The sequence below is a fragment of the Epinephelus fuscoguttatus genome, linkage group LG7, assembly GCF_011397635.1.
Source record: "Epinephelus fuscoguttatus linkage group LG7, E.fuscoguttatus.final_Chr_v1".
NCBI classification, from domain to species: domain Eukaryota; kingdom Metazoa; phylum Chordata; class Actinopteri; order Perciformes; family Serranidae; genus Epinephelus; species Epinephelus fuscoguttatus.
In genome coordinates, this window is record NC_064758.1 from 33,937,196 (window position 1) to 33,958,661 (window position 21,466).

A 21,466-nucleotide genomic window follows, 5' to 3' on the forward strand; every position below is an offset into this window, starting at 1 on the left:
GTGAAAACAATGTGACCATGTGAAGCGTCCCTTGTAGTGATGAACCTGCAGAGGTGAGTTTCAGCTTGTTGTTGAGCTTTCCAGACCACAACTGTACTGTTTTGGTTTACTCTCACAGCTGTGTGTCGGCTGTGGCTGCAGCAGGTAGCTGTTTTTAGAGAAAAAGCTCTGTGCTAGTGGCTTTTGCAAAAACCGCAGGGCAGGAAATAAATAAGGATGCTTCACACCTGCCCTGTTTGGTTTGGTTCAGTTGAACTCAAGTTCGTTTGCCCCCTAGGTGCGGTTCATCTGGGCAGGTGTGAACACAGCAATCACACTCAGCACCAAAACAACCGTACCGAGGCCTTCTTGAAGAGGTGGTCTCGGTCCAGTTACAGTTCAGTTGTGGTGAGAACGTGTTCCGACCTGGATCTGAACCAACTGCAGTCACATGACACATTGTTTGGGTTAAACATGAGCATGTTACAGTCCCGGAGGATTATTAATGTGCACCTCCTCCTGTACTGCCTTAATATGCACATTCAGCACATCCAATGCATCAAAACATTGTTTTCTAGTTGGAGCCGCGCCTCGTTTTCAAACTGTATGGCTTGCCTAAAATGAACAATGACAGCAATATAGTCCACGATGACCAGCGCTAAAATCAACCTGCGTAGTTGTCCCTACATTGCGACATTAGAAATTGTCACATTTATCTTGCAAGTGTACTCTTCTTCCGCTTGTAAATGCTGCCGTGAGAACACAAACCAGCTCTAGGCAATTATACAACTTTATAACAAATGAGTCCCTAATTCGGACCAAAGCAAGACAACTCTAGGTCATTTGTCAACAGGTTTGAATCAAGCTCAAAGGTGTTAACATGTCAATGTTGTGTTACAAACATGTTTCTGCTGCCCCCAAATGGCAAAAAAAAAAAAAACAGTAACTGCAGGTTCACAGCTTTATCATTGAAACTACTTTAACATACACGGCACCTGTAAAAGCCAATGAAACATGAAAATATTCACTCCAGCCACATGATGCACAGCATCTTCGGTAACTTATAAAATTCATAGAAACTATGCCGGTTGGAGTTTGCCCAGCTGACAGGCACTTTGAAAAGCCAGTTGACTAAAGGTCTTCTCTCTCAGGCTTCAGTGATAAACTAAGGGATGAGAAGAAAACATCCCTGGATTAAGGTTGCCTGCCTGCTGCCCTTTACTGTGACCCTCTCAGTGCTTCAGTTTATTCAGGCCTCTATGAGCTTTCCTTTTCCACATTATGCCTGACTGAGTCACTTCCGTCTTCAGTCTCTCACTCAATTACTTCTGTCTCTCTCTCACTTCTTTCCCTCGATCTCTATCCATCTATCAGTCTCATACACCAAAAAGTAAAAAGGCAAATAAATGCTTCACTGGGCGTGGATAATCATTTCTGCAAATATAAAGGAAATGCCTGCAGGACACAGCCTGTAATTTCACAGAGGCAGCTAATAACGAACAGCTTCTGTTGGACACGCATTGTAGAGATACACCACTTCATATCCTACAGCCATAGCATAGCATTCACTCATGTACCTCTAACTGATCTGGTGTAATTTCTTTTCACCCAGGTTTCTCCCTCGTTCATCAATACATTCAGCGTTTTAATGAGGTGTCTGGCAGCAAGTCAGGTGAAATAAAAGAGCCGGGCTTTTTTCTAGTAGACAAACACGGAATGTTTTTTGAGGTCTCCATGCACTACTGTACTGTTTGAATGCAATACTGAGCTACATCCATTATTATGAATAATGGAATAAATACTGAATAATACATTAGGTATTATTGAATACTGTGTCTGCCTGTGGCCTGTCCTGTCTTTGTGTTGACAACATGAAATATCTATTTACTATCTTGTCAAATCAGTCGCCCTCTGTTATACCTTTGACAGGGTGGCCGTTCTCCTATTTCAGTCCTTGTCATAATAATCATTAATCCCCGAATTAATGTTGTTCTTCATCGACTCCTGTGTGATCCTCTATCTTTGCACATCCAAAGTCTGATAAGAAAACATTCAGCAGCAAAGGAAGTGGGCAGAGGATCACAGCGTAGATTTCCTGCACTGCTGTTTGAAATGCTTGAGTGGATTTATTTGCATCGTTTTCATTTAACTTTGTGAACACTGTACTGAATATGCATACTAGAGCTGAAACGACTGGTAGACTGATTGATTAATTGGTCAACAGAATATTGATCTGCAACTGTTTTGATTATTAATTAATACTTGAGTCATTTAAAAAGGGACAGTTCACCCCAAATCAAAATCCCCCTTTGTCTAAAACATCACTATCCCAATTGATGCTAGTCATCAATAAGCTGGCACACATGCAAAACAATAGCTGACACTCAGCAGCGATCATTTGCTGAAGAGATTTGTGTGCAACATTGCCCGTTCACTGAGTCGTCTGAAGGCTAATGTTAATGTCAGGACTCACACGCACTCACACACTCAAGCATGTCTGAGAATATGTTTGACGTTCCTGACATCTGCTGGTAGCAAAAAATAAATCTGTTTATTTCTACCAGAAGCAGCACGCTCCACTTGGTGTGACTATTTTTTGGTTTGTTTTAGTTTTAATTTGAGGTTGTAAAGTCCTTTACTATGCTCATTAACTAATATGGTTGTTTTTATAATTATTTTTGCTGGCTTTGCTTAGCTGTCATCCGGAGGAGATCTAAGACTCCTGGAGTAATGATCGTGCAGTATGTAGTGAACATACCAGAGGGAAAAAGCACCCCAGATTTCCAGAGTAAACCTGCTCCAGTAACTATTAAGGAAGGTGGGTTCACTATAGCAGAGCACTAAAACTGACACATCTATGCCACTGTATAGTCACTTAAAAGAGGTGCAAGACAATAAATGACTAATGTTCGAATTATGAAAAAATAAAGATGCAATATTCACATGTATCCCACAGGGAAATTAGCTGTTTTCAAGGTCATGGTGAAAGGGGATCCAAAACCAGAGGTGACATGGAGAAGAGCTAAAGCCCCTATATCAGACAAGCAAAAATTTCAGAGTAAATATGATGAAGCAACTGGAGAGCACATATTTGAGGTGGGTAAATAATTTCACAACAGTGAAAGCCCTTCCTGAGTATTTACTGCTCATACAGCACAGTAAATCTGCGTTAAAATGTGTGAATCCAATCTGTGCATCTGACAACTTGCCATGTTGCATGTTATTTGTGTTTCTAGATTCACAAAGTGTCTGGTGCGGAAACAGATACATACAAATGCTATGCTGCAAATGAATATGGTAAAGCTGTCTGCACAACAACATTAAATGTGATTGAGGGTAAGAGTTCATGCAGTAAACATGATTGCGATTATTGGTTTTGATTGTGCATGTCACAGAATCGTAAAGTCTGTAAGTAATTATTGAAAAAAGATGTAAAACAATGTGTAGTTCCCCTATAACTTTAATTGGCTTAAAATCTGGAGAATAGCTGTAAAAGACATAATTAACCAACTTGAGCTGCATTTGCTTTGTTTAGCTTCCAAAAACCCATCAGACTTCAGAAAACTGCTGCGGAAAAGGTAAGAAAACAGATATTATTATCAAAATAATTAACCAGATATTTTTGCATATTGTGATTTTATCACTGATCCCTGTCTGCCCATAAATATGTTTTTACATTTGCCCGATATCTTTAGTAAAGTAGATGAAAAAGGAGACGGGGAAAATGATGAAAGATTCTGGGACGCGATGCTGAACGCTGACAGAAAGGACTACGAGCGCATCTGTTCTGAGTTTGGTGTTTCAAACTTACATTTGATTCTCAAGAAACTGGAAGAGAAGAAGAAGGAGAGGGCGCAAAATAAGTGTATGGTACGGCTGGCTCTCAAAGAAGATGCATTATCTCCAGCTAAATCATCTCTGTAGTTCTTAAACAAGCTGTGATGGATTTGTTATTTCACAGATGTGGCAGAGATTAATAATCTCTGTTCATTCTGATTATTTACCCAATATAGCATCTTACTGTGCGTTGTGATAACTTCATCATTCAAATGCAGTTAGAAGAATCAGTTCAAATCTGCGTAGAAAGAACTGCATTTGAAATATTTTCTACTAAAAATGTAACATTCATTTCCATTTTCATTTCCATTTCTCATTTCATCTCATCACTTCAGACTCTCTCACTCCCATGATGTCTCTGACTCCCATCTCAATCAGCTGTTTAATCTCTTTTCAATATCAGAAAACAGGTATAATTATGTTTAAAAAAGATGGCTGCACTTTATCAGAGCTGGAAATTGAGCTTAATGATGCACAGTTAGACAGATTAAGAGGTCTTTAGCCTTTTAATTATTAAGTATTACACTGACTGTGTTTGTAATCGCTCCCTATTTGCTGCATACAGTGTGTGAATGCTGAGAAATTAAATTCTGAATTGCACACTATATAGTGCCCTCAAAAATTCCTACAGTGAAGCTAACAAAGGAGTGTCTGTGGTATGTACACTGCCGTTTGCTAATGCAATGTGCCATATTTTAAAGATGGACTTCTCTTGGCACTGATAATGCAAAATGACAATTATGCATAAGTGGTAAAGTCACTTTACTGCTTACTAATGAGTAAATGTACAGTATTTATTACAGAGGAAGGAATGGCTTTTAAATGAGGGCCCTCCAGTGACATGATATTCATTGTGCACAATATTATATGTATTGAAAGAATCTTTTCTATCGTCATAATATCAAATAGTTTTATTCTGTCTGTAACTCCTCTGTGTACTTGGCAGAAAGGAGCAATTCCCTATGATGAAGACACAACAGAGAGACACAGCCTGAAGAGTGCTGGGAGGTCGAAGGATCAAAATATTAAGGAGCTGACACAAAAGGGCACGGGGCTCAATCAGGTGGATAAAGAGAGCAACCTCCTCGACACAGGGCTAAATCTGGTGAATGAAGAGGAGACACTTCTCTCCACAGAGTTCAAACGTAGGTTCAAGAAATACAATGGATTTTATCTGTTTAGAAATCAAACTATTGCTGTTGTCCATGTGTATCCATCCAGTGTGTCAATATCTGAAAATACTGATTTCAACAGTTCCTTTAAGGTCCATGTCATATTGGCAAGATTATCGTTTTAAAAACAGTTTTTAACTATTCAACAGTGAAAAGGACAAAGGTCTTGTAGAGTTATTCCTTTCCTCACTTAATCTCTAATAATGTCACTACATGCCCTAACTGTATTACTTCAAGCCATCATACACCAAGTCTGTATTTTTCATCCGAAATTGTCACATGGTTTAAAATAAATACCGAACTGCAGAATCGTTTTTCACATCAAAGTTGTTTGGGACAGTTGTCCAACCAAGAAAGAGGCAGTGAAGAAAATGTGGTGGCGGGACACATGCGCAATACAAGAGAGGAACAGGGTGCATGGTTCGATTTCATAACTCACCAACAGGTCATATAGTAATATTCAGGTGGATGATGATGATGAGGATATTTTAGAGGATGAGGACTGCACACAGACAGAGAGGGATTAAGAAAGTGAGAGACAGTGTGGATACGGAGAGGGAGGACAGCTAAGCCCCTTTAGGAAACCACGGTGCCAAATGCCAGAGAGGAAGAGAGTGGCAACAGCGAGGGAGGTAACTCTAGTGAAAAGAAGCATGGTTGCTCCCTTGCTTCTTGACATTTTGTCATTAATTGTGTATTTTCTAGGGCTGTACCCGACTCAGAATTATGATAGTTGAATCGGATTTGTCCATTTAATACAAATATTCAACTCTTTGTTCTATTTAAGTTTTAAACTTTGAACAGAGCTCAGCGAGGCTTACAGTGTGACAACAGTATTCATGTAATATAGTAAACAAGCTAACTGTTATAACAATGGACTGAAAATGTGCAAATTTTTTTGCCAACACTAGATATCAAACAAAGTCATATTGAGCAGTAAATTCACCACTTCCAATGAGAAGAGAGACGATCATATTATCTCGCTCCCTTCCTCTGTGCTGCTGCTTCAAGTTCGCAGCTGTATTTACCAAGACAAGAGTGCTCACTCCGCAGCAAAATCTGAGGACCAAAACATTCCCAGGGGTACACTGCACAGCACACTGACAAGCAAAAAAAAAAAATAAATAAAAAAAAAAAATGACTTGACTTGAAGCAATCTCAGTTGACTGAGGGATTTCCAACTAATGATTCCAATCTCTAACTTTCAAGGGGCAGCCTGAGTTTTTTCTGCAATGATTTGGAAAAAAAAAAAAAAACACATCAGACTCAGTGTGGAAGGTTTCTGTGCATAACAATTATCATCAGATGACTGATATAAAAAAAACATACAAAAATAACAGACTTGGCATGCAAAGGGCTTTACACAAAAGTAAGAAAAGTTGATTTATTAATACATATAGATTTTTCTGCTTCAGAGATGATACACTACACAAACACACACACACTGTACGGGTCTACACATACAGTTGTGTAACAAACAGACATATGGTTTGGTTCACTGACTTCTTTGTGTTGCTTTTACAGTTTCCAATGTGGACTTTGTGATCAAAATTCAGGAGCTAAAAGTTCAAGAAAGAGAGGATGCCCTCTTTGCATGTGTCCTGACACACCCACTCCCCAGGATCACATGGATGGGCAAGGGCAGCACCCTGGAGGATGGAGAGAAATACAGCATAACCATGTCAGACCACAAACTGATCCACAGGCTGCTGATCAAGGACTGCACCCAGCTGGACAAAGGCATCTATTCAGCTGTGGCTGGCATAAAGTCCTGCAGTGCCTGGCTGGTTGTTCAAGGTAACACCTTACAATATAGTACACCAAAAACCAATTTGTCACTGTGTGCTGAAGTGATCCTAATTGCTGCCACAATCATGAGTGATGTGTCATGTATGTTGTATTTCAAATCCTCTAAGCTGAGAGTGACCCTGCATCTGCTGAACGGAAGAGAGCTCGTAAAACTACCTTGGCTGGTGGAGCACGGATCGACCTTGAGAAGGTGGCCAGAGAGCAACAAATAAAAAACAGAGAGGAGATAGAGAAGATTTTAGCAGCTGTAAAAGTAAAACACGGAGAAGGACAACTGAAAGAGAGAAAGACTTTAATCACAAATGGAAGAGATGGTGAAATAAGTGCAGCCACTGGACCGGGTAGAAACAGTGGAGCAGTAAACGATGACATGCCTGATGCTGTAAAAGCCAGCACCCTGTCTGAGCCAACAGGGAGCAAAGAGAAAGCCAAGATCAAAAACTCAGGAGGAAATGGCACAAAAACAAAATTGGATGTTTCAGGGTGTGTGACACAAGAAGGGGCCAAGATCAAAAACTCAAGAGAAAATGGCACAGAAACAAAATTGGATGTGTCAGGGTGTGTAACACAAGCAGGAGCTCAACAGATAGTAGATGACCCCAAGAACAAGAAACACAGCAGATCTGGTCAAGCGGATTTTGACAAGGTAACAGGTAAAGTCGATCTATGCCTAACAATGTATTTTCACCATAAAAGTTGTGCTAATGAAAAAGAAATGCAGACTTGCTGCTACTTTACTTTTGTTATTTCAAAAGAGGAAGAGAGTGGATTAACTTTTGTCATGCTTGGCTGTCAGCTTAAAACGGTCTTTGCCCTTCAGTGTTTGGGTTAAGTGTCACACACTGTGAAGGGTGCTTTTATGTAAACACTGACTTATAGCTGTATGTCGGCTCCACACAAGTGGCCGTTTTGAGCATTTAACATTGTGCAGTGGGATGTCACTCTGCAATTACACCTCTAAAAAGCTAAGTTTCTGTAAAGTGCAGTAAAGTTTGATTAAAATTAAAGTTTGATTAACTGAAAATACACCTCAATCACATATAAAACATGGCTTAATAACAATAACATTAAGCAAAAGTACAAAAGTCTGCTCCATTAAGGTTCACAAACAAAACAACTGCCTTTTAGACATGTTTTCCCCACAAATACAACATGCTTATTTTGTTAGCATAAGCCTATGACATTTTACATTGCATAAATTAGCCTACCTGTCAGCGGACTTTTTCCTCTTCTCATATGAAGCCGGTAACAACAGCAACATTCAACAAAGGTAACATTACAAACTTTAGCTCCATTATAACTCACAATGTTCTCCAACAAAACTGTCTTATGCAAGACACCTTTTTTCCCCCACATATACAACAAGCCAATCTTATTAGCATAAGCCTATGACAGTTTACATTGCATAATTTAGCGTAGCTGCTAGCTGACTTTTCCTCTACTCACATGAAGCCAGGATAAATCACACAAGACTATTTTGTGGGGACTTCATTGTCTTCACAAATAATTGTTTCTTATCTGTGAAATAAAAGTAAAGAGAAGCTTCATTTCCACTGAGGGAAATTGTTTTTAGTTTACAAAAATAAACAGGTGGTCTGCGTCGCCAAAATGTGTAGTTGCAATTCTGGGAAGGTGCACAGCAGGCTATGGCGTCAGCTACAGCACAGGGTAAGCATCTACGCAGAGCCTGCACCATAGTAACGCCATTGATTCAATGCATATGTATAAACCCGGCTTCACTGTCAAATTTTATAAATTTCATGAATTGTGATGATAAATAATCAGCTGTTTACCTCCCAATTCAGCAGCCCTTCCTGATGGGTTTATTTTTCTTTGTACCAATGTTTAGAAAAAAAAGGCACATCCATTTTGATTCTTTTAAAATATGTAATCAATTACTTTTAAATTACATCTGTAAATTTAAATTACCAAATGGGTAACATTATCATGACCACACAAGGAGAGCAGAGATTAAAGATGAACTATTTTAATATAATTGACCTACTGTGCCGCAGATACGGATGAAGAAGGATATTATGAAGAGAACGAAGTCTTCACCAGATCTACCAATAATTCAAGATACATAAAAAATGGTCAAGAGACAGAATATGAACAAATTGGTAAGATATTATTCATATTTATGTAAATGGTATATTTCTTTTCAAAATGTGCCCAGTTAACATCCTTATTTCTTTTCTGTTCATTCTTTTGAATGTGTGTTGTGTCCTTGCAGAGTCCAGTGGCAGAAGTGTTGATGCAGTGTTCAACCAGAATCAAACATTTGCCACAAGTCAAAATGAAGTGACAGATGCTGCTGGAAATAAAGACTCTACTGGGTCTGTCAAACAGCGAAAGAGCACAAGGAAGGTCCACTGGAAACATCCCACACCTGGTAAGAAACAAAATGTAGTGTATTGACTATGTGTCACAGTTACCCCCTCAAGATTAGTCACATTCGTGTCAGATATGTTATATAGCAAAGTACTGACAGAACAAACAGTCTTTATTGCAGCAATTTGTCCAGTTCTGTTGTCATGTGTCTGTTTTTTCAACATAAATTACTAGTTTGATTATAGAGTTTGCAACGCCTGCGATACCTCTGTTGTTGGCCCTAAGGAGGGTATACGTTTTGTCCTTTGTTTTTTATTTGAGGCTGTATTTCAGGCCAAAACAAAAAAAAAAAGATCTGAAAGTTGTTGTACATTTCAATCATTTGAAATGTACAAGCCCGAGTGAGCATCTGGAGCATTGCTAACAGCACTATTTTCTCTTTAATTTGGTGAAATGTAGATTTAAACGTCAGTGAAATTCACCCCGTTGGTGGAGAAATTGTGTGTTGTTTTAAAAATGGACTTGTGAGTGTGATGATATGAAAACAGCTGGCACAGAGTCCTTTTCTTCAGTTGGGTGATAACTCAGTGACATGTCTCAAGCCTTTGCTGCTCTGCTTCTAGAGCAAGATCAAAATGGACTGGCAGGTGAAGATGAAGCACGTGACGATGAAGCACGTGACAGTGAAACACATGACAATGAAGCACGTGACAGTGAAGCAGGAGACGATGAAGCACGAGAAGATGAATCAAGTGACGATGGAGCAAGTGACGATGGAGCGAGTGACGATGGAGCAAGTGACAAGGGAGCAAGTGACAAGGGAGCAAGTGACAAGGGAGCAGGTCACAGGGATGAGGATGGGGACTCTACCGGCCAGGTCAAGCGCTTACGTTCTTCAAAGAAAAGAAAAAGGCGACAGAAAGCAGTCAATGGTAAGAGACCAAAAGTGGTCTGAAGCAGTTCATATTGTTGCAAAAACTTAATATTTCATGAGTGGAAGGCAAGGTAGTCACTCATAAACATGTGTATTCTTGTTGTGTTTATACAAATCTGGCAACCACTCATGTGTTTCATCATCTTGCGACACTGCCATCATTGCTGTGGCGAGTTGAAGTGTCTGCAGTGACCCACATACTGTATAACCCTGTCACTGTAGACATTATTTGTGCACCTTCTCAGGGTGTTATAATGGTATAATTTCCAATTACTATGTGTTTGTGAAGTTCAGGGCTGTATATTTTCATTTTTAAAAAGGTGAAAGTAAACATCCTGAAGACCGTAATGAGTGTGACGAGACTGAGGATGCAACCAGCACTGCCAAACACTCAAGGCGTAAAAGACAAGGCCCACTGATAGAAGATGTGGTGATTGGTAAGTAACCTAAGAGGTGTCACAAATCAATCACAGGAAGGGGCCTCAGCTGAATGCATCTCCTCCTGATACTCCAGCAATCAAAGTACTAATTTACACATCATTTTTGCATTTTATAATGAATTGAGATCTTGGAATTTCATGCAGCCACCAGATACAGAAAGACTCGTAAAAGATAATCATTACTGAACCACAAAATACAGAATTATAACTGTATGTGCAAGAGCGTTTGCCTTTGGCATATAAACTGCAAGACCAAATTGTTTTGTCATCTTAATTTACTGTAATATTAATAGTTATGGCAAGAGCAAGTCAATTATCTGTCAACAAACTAATACACATTAAATATTAAAAGTATGTTTTAAAAATACTGTAGCATGTGTAAGAAACCGACAGAGCAAAACAGACTCCCAGCAGAAACTAAAAACTATCCGGAAAAAGCAAATGAATAAAAAATAATAATTATGATTATTATTATTTGCACTGTGAAACTGCTTTTGGATGCAAGTTAAAGTAATCATAATGCCTATTCACTGCTCTGTGTGTGTGTGTGTGTGTGTGTGTGTGTGTGTGTGTGTGTGTGTTAGATCCAGGAGTTCAGTTCATCTGTGGCTTGTCTGATGTCAACGCTGTCATCAATGAGACTGCTGAGTTAACATGTAAGCTCAGCAGTGAGGACTGTGAGGGAGCCTGGTTCAGAGACGGCAAAAAGGTCAGTTGTAAAGGTCAAACTCATCATTTTCTTTGGTACTGTGTCCCTGTCTGCCAAGAAAGGGATTATATATTAAGTGATTACTATCATTATTATTCCAGTAACTGGGCTTCATATATCAAAAGCAATGTTTCAAGGGTAGCGACAGCATGCTACACTGCTAAAATACACACCTCTGATTTCGGTCTTTTTCACTTTCAGATGTGAGGCGCATGTAAAAAAAAGGCGCAGTATCAATTTCTTGATAGTGGTAATTGGAAATCGCCACAGCTTTTAAAAGCTATGTGTTCATCTGTGTTGTACCTCAAACATTTGACAGATGTTCAGACACTCTGAGCCTATTTAGGACAAAACAGAGTCGAATACCAAGCCCTGTGGGCCATGGAGTGTTTCTGATTTGATTAACTAATTAACTGTTGTTGCTCGATTTGTTTACTTCAATCTGTCTGCTCCTTTTTCCTATCAGATACTGCCAGATGACAACTTCTCTGTCACTAAAGATGGTGCGATCCATAAATTAGTCATAATCAGGTGCAATGAAGAGCACTCTGGGAAATACCGCTTTGAGGCAGATGGTCGTAAAACTGAGGCAATGATCAACGTCAAAGGTTTGTAATTAGTCATGATAATAATGATTTTTGATATTAAGCAGTATTACTGGAGAGGGGGAAAACATATATCTATATTCACAGCCACAGGTCAGGATCAGATCACAGCTAAATGCCTTTTAACGTATCAATGACCCTGACTGGCCCCTTTCCTTTTAGATCCCCCAAGGTTTGACCCTGAAGACCTTGTTGCATTCACTGAGCCTGTGACAGTTAAAGTGGGGCACAATGTCTTCTTCAAACTGCATTTTGTTGGCCACGAACCCATAAAGATTAAGTGGTACAGAGAGGGAGAAGAGCTCCTAGAGGACAACAACACAAAGCTAGAGAATTCTGCGAATCACAGCCGCCTGCTCCTGATCAGGTGCCAGAGAAAGGATACGGGAGACATCAAAATCAAGCTCAAGAACGAACATGGCTTCACTGAGGCTATTTCACAGCTAATTGTGCTTGGTGAGTGAATGAGGGACAGTGCTGATATTCAATACAGAAAAGTCTCTCTATCATCTAAATATATAAAACACAACAATAAAAATGTCACACTATTTCAAAAGAAATAATTAACTCAACATCTAACTCCTTCAAGACAAATCTAATCTTTAAAAATGCCAAAGATGTGATTTGTGCAGCAACTGTGTAATAAGAAGTACTTTACTCTGGTAAGATCTTCAGAACAGCAAACAGCAGTGTTGTTAAATGCTTCATAGCTTATCCACATAATTGCAAAAATCAGGCCAGTATTTTCTCTATCAGGTGAAAAAGGGGGCCACATTTCACTGAGCCCATCTGTGCCTGGACAGATTTAGACACTTACTCTCCAACTGCAGCTCTCAATCTATCATACTACCGACTGAGAAAAAAAGTTTTGTTCTACTTGAAGCAAAATCCCAGTTGGTGACAATGTGACAGGTTAAAGATGCATTTTGAAAACACATTTCACTGCTTGACAAAAGTTATTATGCTCCAACCATCTGTCATTGCTGCCAGCATCACAGCTGTCAGATTTTACCATGATTATCTCTGCCGTTTCCCCTCGTATAAATACAGCATTCCCTCTTACACATATGAGAAGTTAGGAAGGGTTTCCAAGCTTGAACACTTCTTTGATGTTTCAGACAAACCCTCTCCACCGCTGGGTCCTGCAGAGGTAATGGAGAGCTCAGCAACATCTATTGAATTCAGGTGGAGGCCTCCGAAGGATGATGGTGGCTCACCTGTGATTAACTACATAATGGAGCGACAGCAGGTTGGACGAAACACCTGGAAGAAATTAGGGGAAGTCACAGGTGTGTCCAGCTACCGCGACATAGATGTGGACCGTGGTCGGAAATATTGCTACCGTATCCGGGCCGTGACTGCAGAGGGTATAAGTGAAGCGATGGAGACTGATGAGATGCAAGCCGGCATGCTAGGTGAGCCAAGCTAGTACTTGTATGATATCTGTTGAATCAGTTTGCCCCACTATCATCCTAAAGACAGGGATGTAATAGAGGATAAACTGCACCTGCTGAGCTTTAACTTAATACAACTGAGCTCTGTTATTGTGAAGTGACAAGAAAAACTCAAACGCCTATTTTTCTCTTACCAATACATCTAAAATTCACCCAGATCTATGACAGACAGAAAATGTAACATACTTAAGCGTACCAATCACACAACAGCCAACGAAGAAAAACAGCAGAAAAGGCCACAAGGTCATAACAAGCACAGGTCCTGTACGGCATGGCGGCCGACCCAACACAAACAAAACAACATAATGAAAGCATAACTGACTTGCACTTACTATTTGATGTCTTCCTTCATGGTGGCAATGTGTTGTAGAAGTTCTTCATTTAGACCATCAGCCTTGTTGATCTGTTCTGTACGACATCTATTGCACGTCTGTCCGTCCTGGAAGAGGGATCCCTCCTCAGTTGCTCTTCCTGAAGTTTCTACCGTTTTTTTTTCCCCGTTAAAGGGTTTTTTTTTGGGGAGTTTTTCCTTATCCGCTGTGAGGGTCTTAAGGACAGAGGGATGTCGTATGCTGTAAAGCCCTGTGAGGCAAATTGTGATTTGTGATATTGGGCTTTATAAATAAAATTGATTGATTGATTGATTGAACGGTCTATAAGACTTCACAGAAATGACGGCTGGAGTTGGCAGTCATCCTTGACAAGTGTGAAGCCCTCTCCAAGGTCACGATCAAGTTTGTCTCCACAAGTTGCAGCTGTTGGAAAAAAGTAACATTTAGTTTGGATACTAGACAAACTCTGTTGCTGCTGGTTTAGCCACAGAGCAGGTCTTTAATCTTGCCTTAGTCTATCAGCAGACCAAAGAACAGAAGTTTGGGTCTCCCCTTCTCAAACATGTATTTTCCCTTGATCTGGGCCCAATTGTTAACAAAAAATAGTCTTTGGAAATCCCATCTTTTGTTATCCAGGATCAGCTAATCCATCCTACTTTTGTGTCATTTTTTCAAAGCAACATTGGATTCGATCACCCTGTTCCAGATATAAACTTTTTTTCGGATTACCAGATCCAGATAACCATGCTCTTAATGGGGGTACACATCAAAATGTAGGCAGTCTGCCAACAAATGCACTGCAATTACAACTTATTGCCATAGGCGCTGACAATGAGAAAATGGAGATCTTTGAGACTGTAACTGTAAATAGGCCTAACTTTTGCTATTTGGGGAATTATTTTACAGGGACAATATGCTTTTATTATTATTATTTTACTCTATTGTACTGAAAGACTTAATAGGCAGCCTAATATCTACTTTATCACAGTAACTGATAAACAAATCAAATGTAAAATATGACAGATGTAGATATACATTTGACCAATTTAAAAGTTTTCTTACATTTTGCCCCTGAAATCCACCCTTCTGCTGGGATCAGGGAAATCCAGAAGTTTTTGGATGAAAGGTATCCTCATCCTCCTAAAAAGTTTTAAACACTACATACTAAAGGTTTGATCCAGATCCAAACCAAGACTGGATTACATGATCTTATCCAATTTCAGATTAGTTTTTCCCCTTTGGAAAACAACCAATGTTTTAGGTTTGATCATATATGATAGCTAAAATCCTATTAGAATACTTCTGCACAACTGGGCCCTGGTGTTTAAGACTTCTTTATTATTATTTTTTGTTTTATCATTAAACTATTGGATTAGGTATCTTGATACTGATCACAAGTGAACCAAAGGGATCAGTTATGAACACTGCAAATAATTCACACCAACTGATGGAGTTTGTATTTATTGTGTATCAATTTTACACATAACTCTAGTACCTTTATTCAGTAAGTTATGTGGTAAATAATGTAATTATGTGGTTAGCATATACCTGCTAAGGATAACATTGGTTTCCTAACCGCTCCCTAACAAGCCTAATGTGCTTAGCAGGTGTACTGTACTAGCATTAGAATGCTAACATCTACACTTTAAGCTAGCTAGCTAACATTACATAATGCAGTCTAACATCCGTTTCCCCACCTGTTTGTTTTTATAGTAATTAAAACAAACCCTGACAGGAAACCCATGATAATAAACTGGACATAAACAAAGAGAGAGTGAAAAAGTTCATGTGGAATTAGCAAGTTTGTACCTTTCATGTGAAAGCCGTTTTTATATTTGAGACTTTAACAATAACGGTAACGGTTAATTGAGCTAGCTAACGGGAAGCTAACGTCAGTTAGCTACAGAGCTAACGTTTGCTAATGCCTCCATCTTTGACAACCAAAATTTGAAAAACTCCACAAGTCGTTCGCCAACACTTACCACTGTTTTGTAGACATTCCCGGAGTCCTCGAAAGCTGTTTTATTAACCTACAACGTCTTTTATCCGTCGTCTTTTCAACTTATGTCCCAAGTTGTGGCTGTAGGTGGCTCTGTACTCAGATTCCACTTTGGAACCTAATAGGTAGGCGTGGCTTGTGCCAATTAAGCTCTGCTCAGCAGGTAAATGTCAGTAGAGGCCGGTGGACATAGGCTGTGTCTTTCACAAGCTCTAACATCACTGAATCCAAATGGAAGATGTGGTGTCATAGCTGAAACTATATAGTATATCATTCTAATAGACACAAGACCACAAAGCTAGGCCTTAGACATTTGGCTTGTCATAGTAGCAAAAGCATAGAGAATATCCTATGTAGTGCATATTGTAAAGCGCCCTGAGTCAAATTTATGATTTATGATACTGGGCTACATATATTAAAAAAACTGACTTCACTTGTCTTGATGTGTTATTAATAACATCAAGGTGGTCTCCATTTTATTCAAGTGTCCCAGTAAGCCATGACAGTGTCTGTGACAGTGCTCTAAATGGAGCTCAGCCATCGCTAATTGAATTATTCACACCTGCTTTCCTACTGTCACATGTCAAAATGGGCTCTGTGAAAAAGAGCCATGTGCAGATTTAGTGTCATTACTGCCTCCTGCTGTGCTCCATTACTAACCATCCTGATTGCTTCTGGTCTGTACTTTGTTCTCTCTTATTTTGCACCATGTTTTGCAGAACTGGTGAGGAATGAGACTTAACTGAATGCCAGTTATGTCAGTCTGTCTGCCTCTCTAAGTACCTCTGATAAATTAGTAAAATTCAAATTACATTGCTGTGTTTTTGCTCAGTTTACAACAAATATAAGAGAAACACAGCCTGTTCTTACACTTGCGAGACAAAAAAAAAATGTGAATAATAATAGCAGCTTAAGAATGCTAAGCTTATTGCCCTTTTCAAAAAAGCAAAGGATTTACCTTTGTTGTAAAGGCAGCACAGTTCTCTGATGTCAAAGCAGCTTGTTTCACTTGTAACATGACCACAATATAACCCAATTCTTAAAGATACGTATTCTATTCATAGATTTTTATCAATCAGTGCTGCATTGCTACTGACCGATTCAGCCTCCCTGACTGATTTTGTTTCTGCATGTTTCAGCGTTTCCTGGCCCTCCAGCACCTCCAAAGGTGGTCAGCGCATCTGACGACTGCATCAACATTTCCTGGGCTTCTCCGACTAACACAGGAGGGTCACGTATCCTGGGCTATATTTTGGAGAAACGCAAGAAGGGGAGTAATCTCTGGTCTGTCGTCAATGCCATGGATGAACTAATAAAAGGTCTGCACTTGGTTTTATTTGACTGTAGTTCAATATCATGGCATTAAAGACAGTGACACTGATGTTTTGTTGTTGTTGTTTTGCTGACATTACATGTAGAGAAGAATTATGCAGTGAAAGATGTGGTGGCAGGAATGGAATATGAATTCAGAGTCACTGCCATAAACCTCTCGGGAGTTGGTGAATTCAGCAACCCCTCAGAGTTCGTATTTGCACGGGATCCAAAGAGTAAGTGCTGCAACTGCTTTTAATGCTACACTCACCAATTAACAATAGATTGTGCGAAATATATTCATGTACAAATCTTAAGATCATGTGATATTATTGAAAATTTTCACCTATATCATTAGATCTCTACTAGTAAAATGTATATAGTCTAAACATTTGATATTTGAAATCACATGGCTTTTAATTTTGTGCACCTCAGAGCCTCCTGGTAAAGTTACAGGCCTGAAGGTGACAGAAACGTCTTACAGCCACTTGGTCCTGACTTGGACCAAACCTGAGGAGAAGCCAGGGATACAGGATGAAGCGAAGGGATATTTTGTCGAGATTCGTCCTGCAGAGAGCATTGAATGGTCCCGCTGTAATACCACTCTCATCATCACGACTACCTTCAGTGTGAAAGGCCTTAAGTCCATGGGCATGTACTGGGTGAGATTGATTGCGACTAATGATGGAGGAGAGAGTGATCCTGAGGAGCTCGCCAACTACGTCGTTGCAATGCCCTCGCCTGGTATGTTGGAAATTTAATATGTTGCTGATTAGTTGCAGTTAGACATTAATATTTAGAAGAAAGTTTAAGATGCAAAGTTTGGGGGTTAACTTTCCTTTTAATTGCTTTATAATCCCGTTTGGCTCTTATTATTTGTATTTTCTTGATACATGAACAGTATGGTTTCATGTTTTAACAGAACTATTTTCAGGGTGCTGAATTACTAACCAGTCTTTTCTTACTCTTTAAAATGAACCTTGTAAAGTTAAATATTGTCCAAAGCACTATTGCCTTTTCTCGTTATTCTAGTGAGACCAAAGTTCACAAACCACAAGATGAAGAGCTTCATGGTGGTGAGGGCGGGAAATTCTGTCAGGATCACAATAAACTTTGAGGTGAGAGTTATACTTTGTATTTATTCACTGGTGACAAACCCAGGCAAAACGAAACAGGAGAGAAACCCAAAGGACATACTGTACTTCACCTGAAATAATCAAGATATTACTAAAGTTCTTTTCCACAGGCCTCTCCACGACCTCATATCATGTGGCTGAAGGACAATGTGCCCGTGACAAAACGAGTGACAATCAGTAACTCTGATGGCTCATCCCAGCTGCTGATCCCCTCATCTGAGCGCTCTGATTCTGGCATTTACTCAATTTTGGTGAAAAATCTTGCAGGACAGGAGACATTCAGTATAGAGGTCAGAGTCACAGGTAAAGAAAAAACAAAAAAAGAAGCTCCAGTGTGTAAGATTGAGGGGGGTGTAGTGGCATCTAGTGGTGAGAATTGCACATTGCATCCAACTGAAACCGGTAGGATTCCTTTAGTGTGAAAAAAAATTGTTTTTCCAATGCTGCTTATCAGTGAAGGGCTTGTTACATGTAACAAAAACAATATTATTCTTATTTTAAGGTGATTATACACTAAAGAAAACTTACTTATTATATTATGTTTCATATCTGCCAATACATCCCGCTAAATCCTACACACTGGACCTTTCAGATGTATATTTTCAATGTCAAAGACGTGTGTTAAAGGATGAGTGAAACTGATGGTGGTTACAGATGATCCGAAGCCTCCTGGACTCGTAGAACTGGAGGAAAACGTGCCCGGCACAGTGACCGTGAGATGGGATCCTTCTCCTGATGAGAAACGTGACGACCGCCTCCACTACATAGTGTCCAAACTAGACTCCACCAAACGCACATGGACCACAGTGGCTGAAAGACTCTTCAATAACAAGTTCACAGTCTGCAACATCATGCACGGGAGGGAGTATCATTTTCGGGTGTATGCCAAAAATGACATGGGCGTATCTGAACCCTCGGAGTCACCGACCTACGGGACAGAGAAGAAGAAGGGTGAGATATTGCATTTCAAACAACCTCACACAGTCACCTCTTAAGGGAAATCTTATCTCTTAAGTTGTCTTCTTTCTTTGTAGAAAAATTTGTGGTCAGCGTACCGACGAGAAAGGACTGTGACCTGCGATGTGCTCCGACCTTCATTGTACCTCTGAAGCTCCACACTGCACCCAAAGGCTATGAATGCTACATGAGCTGTGCAGTGAAGGGAAATCCAAGGCCTCGCATCACGTGGTATCGAAATCACATCAGCGTAAACACTGACACCAACTACTACATCTCCGACACCTGTGGAGTTTGCTCCATGTTAATCCTCCGCGTCGGCCCCAGAGACATGGGGGAGTACACCATCACTGCAGAGAACGCCCTTGGACGGGCTGAATGCTCCACAATCCTCAGTGTCAGAGGTGAGAGAGAAACACACCTGCACTTTAATTTAAAAGATAGGTGGCACAAAAAACATCCTTATTAATGCTTAATCATTTCATCTCTCTTCCATACAGAGTGAAGACACTAAAGGCCCCACAACATTAGCAGTATTATTTTAAGGTTTAGATCTAATACATGGTGTTTGAGTTGAAGTGGTTGCGCTGCTTGGATGTTACGCACCAGCTGCAATAAGAAAGAGATAGTATATTGTATTAGTCGGAAAGCAAATAAAAACAAAACTCTTTCTCCAATAAAACATTGCATTGGGTGGTTTAAAAATGTTTTTGCTGTGGAGTTTTCTGTCTCATGGCTCGAAACAGATAATCATTGCAGAGCAAAGACATAGTTTGTTGGTATAGTGAAAAAAATATATTCATCTTACATCAGAGAACATAAAATTACATTATGGCTGTTTGTTTTTCAGTTTGTTTTTGTGTCCCTTATAGTTTTCAGGGCAGCACAGTGGTGAAGTAGTTAACACTGTCACCTCACAGCAAGAAGGTTATAAGTTCTCCCTGGGCCTCTGTGGGTCTAACTTGCCTGTGTATGTGTGCATGTGTGTGGTTCTCTGTCAACGTGAAGACGTGGCAACCTGTGCTACCGTGAAATGTGAGCTGGAATATGCTCCAGAACTATTTGCGCTATACACGCACACCATAAAGAAAATGTACAGTCAAGTCAAGAAGCCGTAAACGTGCATGATGTATCCCTAGTATGCAGCAGCAGTTGGTGATAACCATATACAAACAGAAAGAGAAAGACAGAAAAAATGTAAGGCTTAACAGCCAAATTTACCAGAGCATTTAACCCCTAAATATCGGAGCCTAGCCACTATCGGCCTGACAACGATAAGCCTCTGGGGGCAACACCCAATATTTTAGGTGACCAGATGAAGCAAGTGAACATCCGGACCAAGACTTCCTCATCTGTGCACAGCCATTTCAGCTCATCTCTGTGCATATAAATGCAGATCAATTTTAAAAAAAAGCTATTATAAAGCTAAATTGTCATCAGACGAAAGCCACATGGGCAGATTTGTAGTCGTTATGTGTCTCTTATGGTTTATTTATTTTGTGTCTCTTTGCAGTTCCTTTGTATCTTTTTGTGTGTCTCTGTGTCATTTTGAGTCTCTTCCTGGTCAGTACATGTTAATTTGAGGGGCATTTTACAGGTGAAGGCCAGGGGGGCCTCTGGACCTGTGCCTCGTTGTCCCACTCAATGGGTCAGTTCCATTTCAGTGCGCCAGCGCCCAACTAAACACATAACAGCAGTTGCCAGGAAAGCTGTGTAAATGGAGTGTAATCTGTCAGGCAGCATCAACAACCATGTAATTGTCAGCTGGCAAAACAAACAACAATGTTGGCCTACAATGCAAAAAGCCATGGTAGCTTTAGTTGACAAATAACTGCCTGCATTGACAGTAATGTTCACAATAGGATTTTATGTCAGCCTGAGTGACACTGATCAGCTGTCTTATCAATCTTTCCTGGCTTGTTTGTGTTTATATGAACCATGTGGTCACGGTGATGTAAACTATAGACTCCACCTACTCAGCCTCCTCATAAGTTACACCAGCGTGCTGATGGTGCAGACCCCCTAATGCATCCACGGATAGCTAGTGGGCTCTGTCATTTTTCAGAAAAATATTAATTTACACTAGTTGGGGAATCAGCTCAGATCGCTAGTATCCATTGCTACAAAACATGAAGGGAAAACTCAAATCATTGTTTCATTCTTCAGTTGAACCTCTTCATATTCAACCGAAAACAGACTCAAATCAAATGATTACGGTTAATAATCAAACACTAAAAAATGACAGTGTAGGATTGAGTTTATTGTCATGTCTGGCGCCCAACTTAACTTTGTTTAATTGGGAATAAATCTACACTACAACACAGACTGTTTACCTGCTGCTCAAACATGATTGGTCAATACTACTCGAACTACAAATGGAAACAAGGGGCATGTTCACTCTCAAAACAGTGTGCACCATTTTGCTACAGTTTCCAGGCTGAATGACATGTCTCCTCAAAAA

At 39.9% G+C, this 21,466-nt stretch overlaps 1 protein-coding gene and 1 long non-coding RNA gene across 2 annotated transcripts; both read left to right on the plus strand.

Annotated features, from left to right (window-relative positions):
- The first annotated feature begins 3,250 nt into the window (after window positions 1–3,250).
- LOC125891367 (uncharacterized) lies at window positions 3,251–3,900 on the plus strand. The gene is made up of 3 exons (XR_007449628.1): window positions 3,251–3,315; window positions 3,515–3,557; window positions 3,675–3,900. It is a non-coding gene; the product is annotated as an uncharacterized LOC125891367 (long non-coding RNA).
- Window positions 3,901–4,657: 757 nt separating this feature from the next.
- On the plus strand, window positions 4,658–19,474 carry LOC125891602 (immunoglobulin-like and fibronectin type III domain-containing protein 1). Its single transcript, XM_049580982.1, has 18 exons — window positions 4,658–4,669; window positions 4,763–4,961; window positions 6,513–6,785; window positions 6,905–7,450; window positions 9,031–9,189; window positions 9,752–10,060; window positions 10,383–10,499; window positions 11,087–11,211; window positions 11,678–11,819; window positions 11,979–12,272; window positions 12,935–13,231; window positions 16,741–16,920; window positions 17,020–17,148; window positions 17,348–17,656; window positions 17,945–18,030; window positions 18,159–18,351; window positions 18,703–18,999; window positions 19,083–19,474. Exons 1-18 carry the CDS (start codon window positions 4,658–4,660, stop codon window positions 19,472–19,474), a joined length of 4,059 nt encoding a protein of 1,352 aa, XP_049436939.1.
- Window positions 19,475–21,466: the final 1,992 nt, after the last annotated feature.

Excerpts from the sequence above, each read along its gene's own strand:
- LOC125891602 (XM_049580982.1), top strand. Across the intron at positions 12,273-12,934 it reads TTCACAGCTAATTGTGCTTG|ACAAACCCTCTCCACCGCTG; the intron begins GTGAGTGAATGA and ends TTGATGTTTCAG. Across the intron at positions 17,149-17,347 it reads ATTTGCACGGGATCCAAAGA|AGCCTCCTGGTAAAGTTACA; the intron begins GTAAGTGCTGCA and ends TGTGCACCTCAG.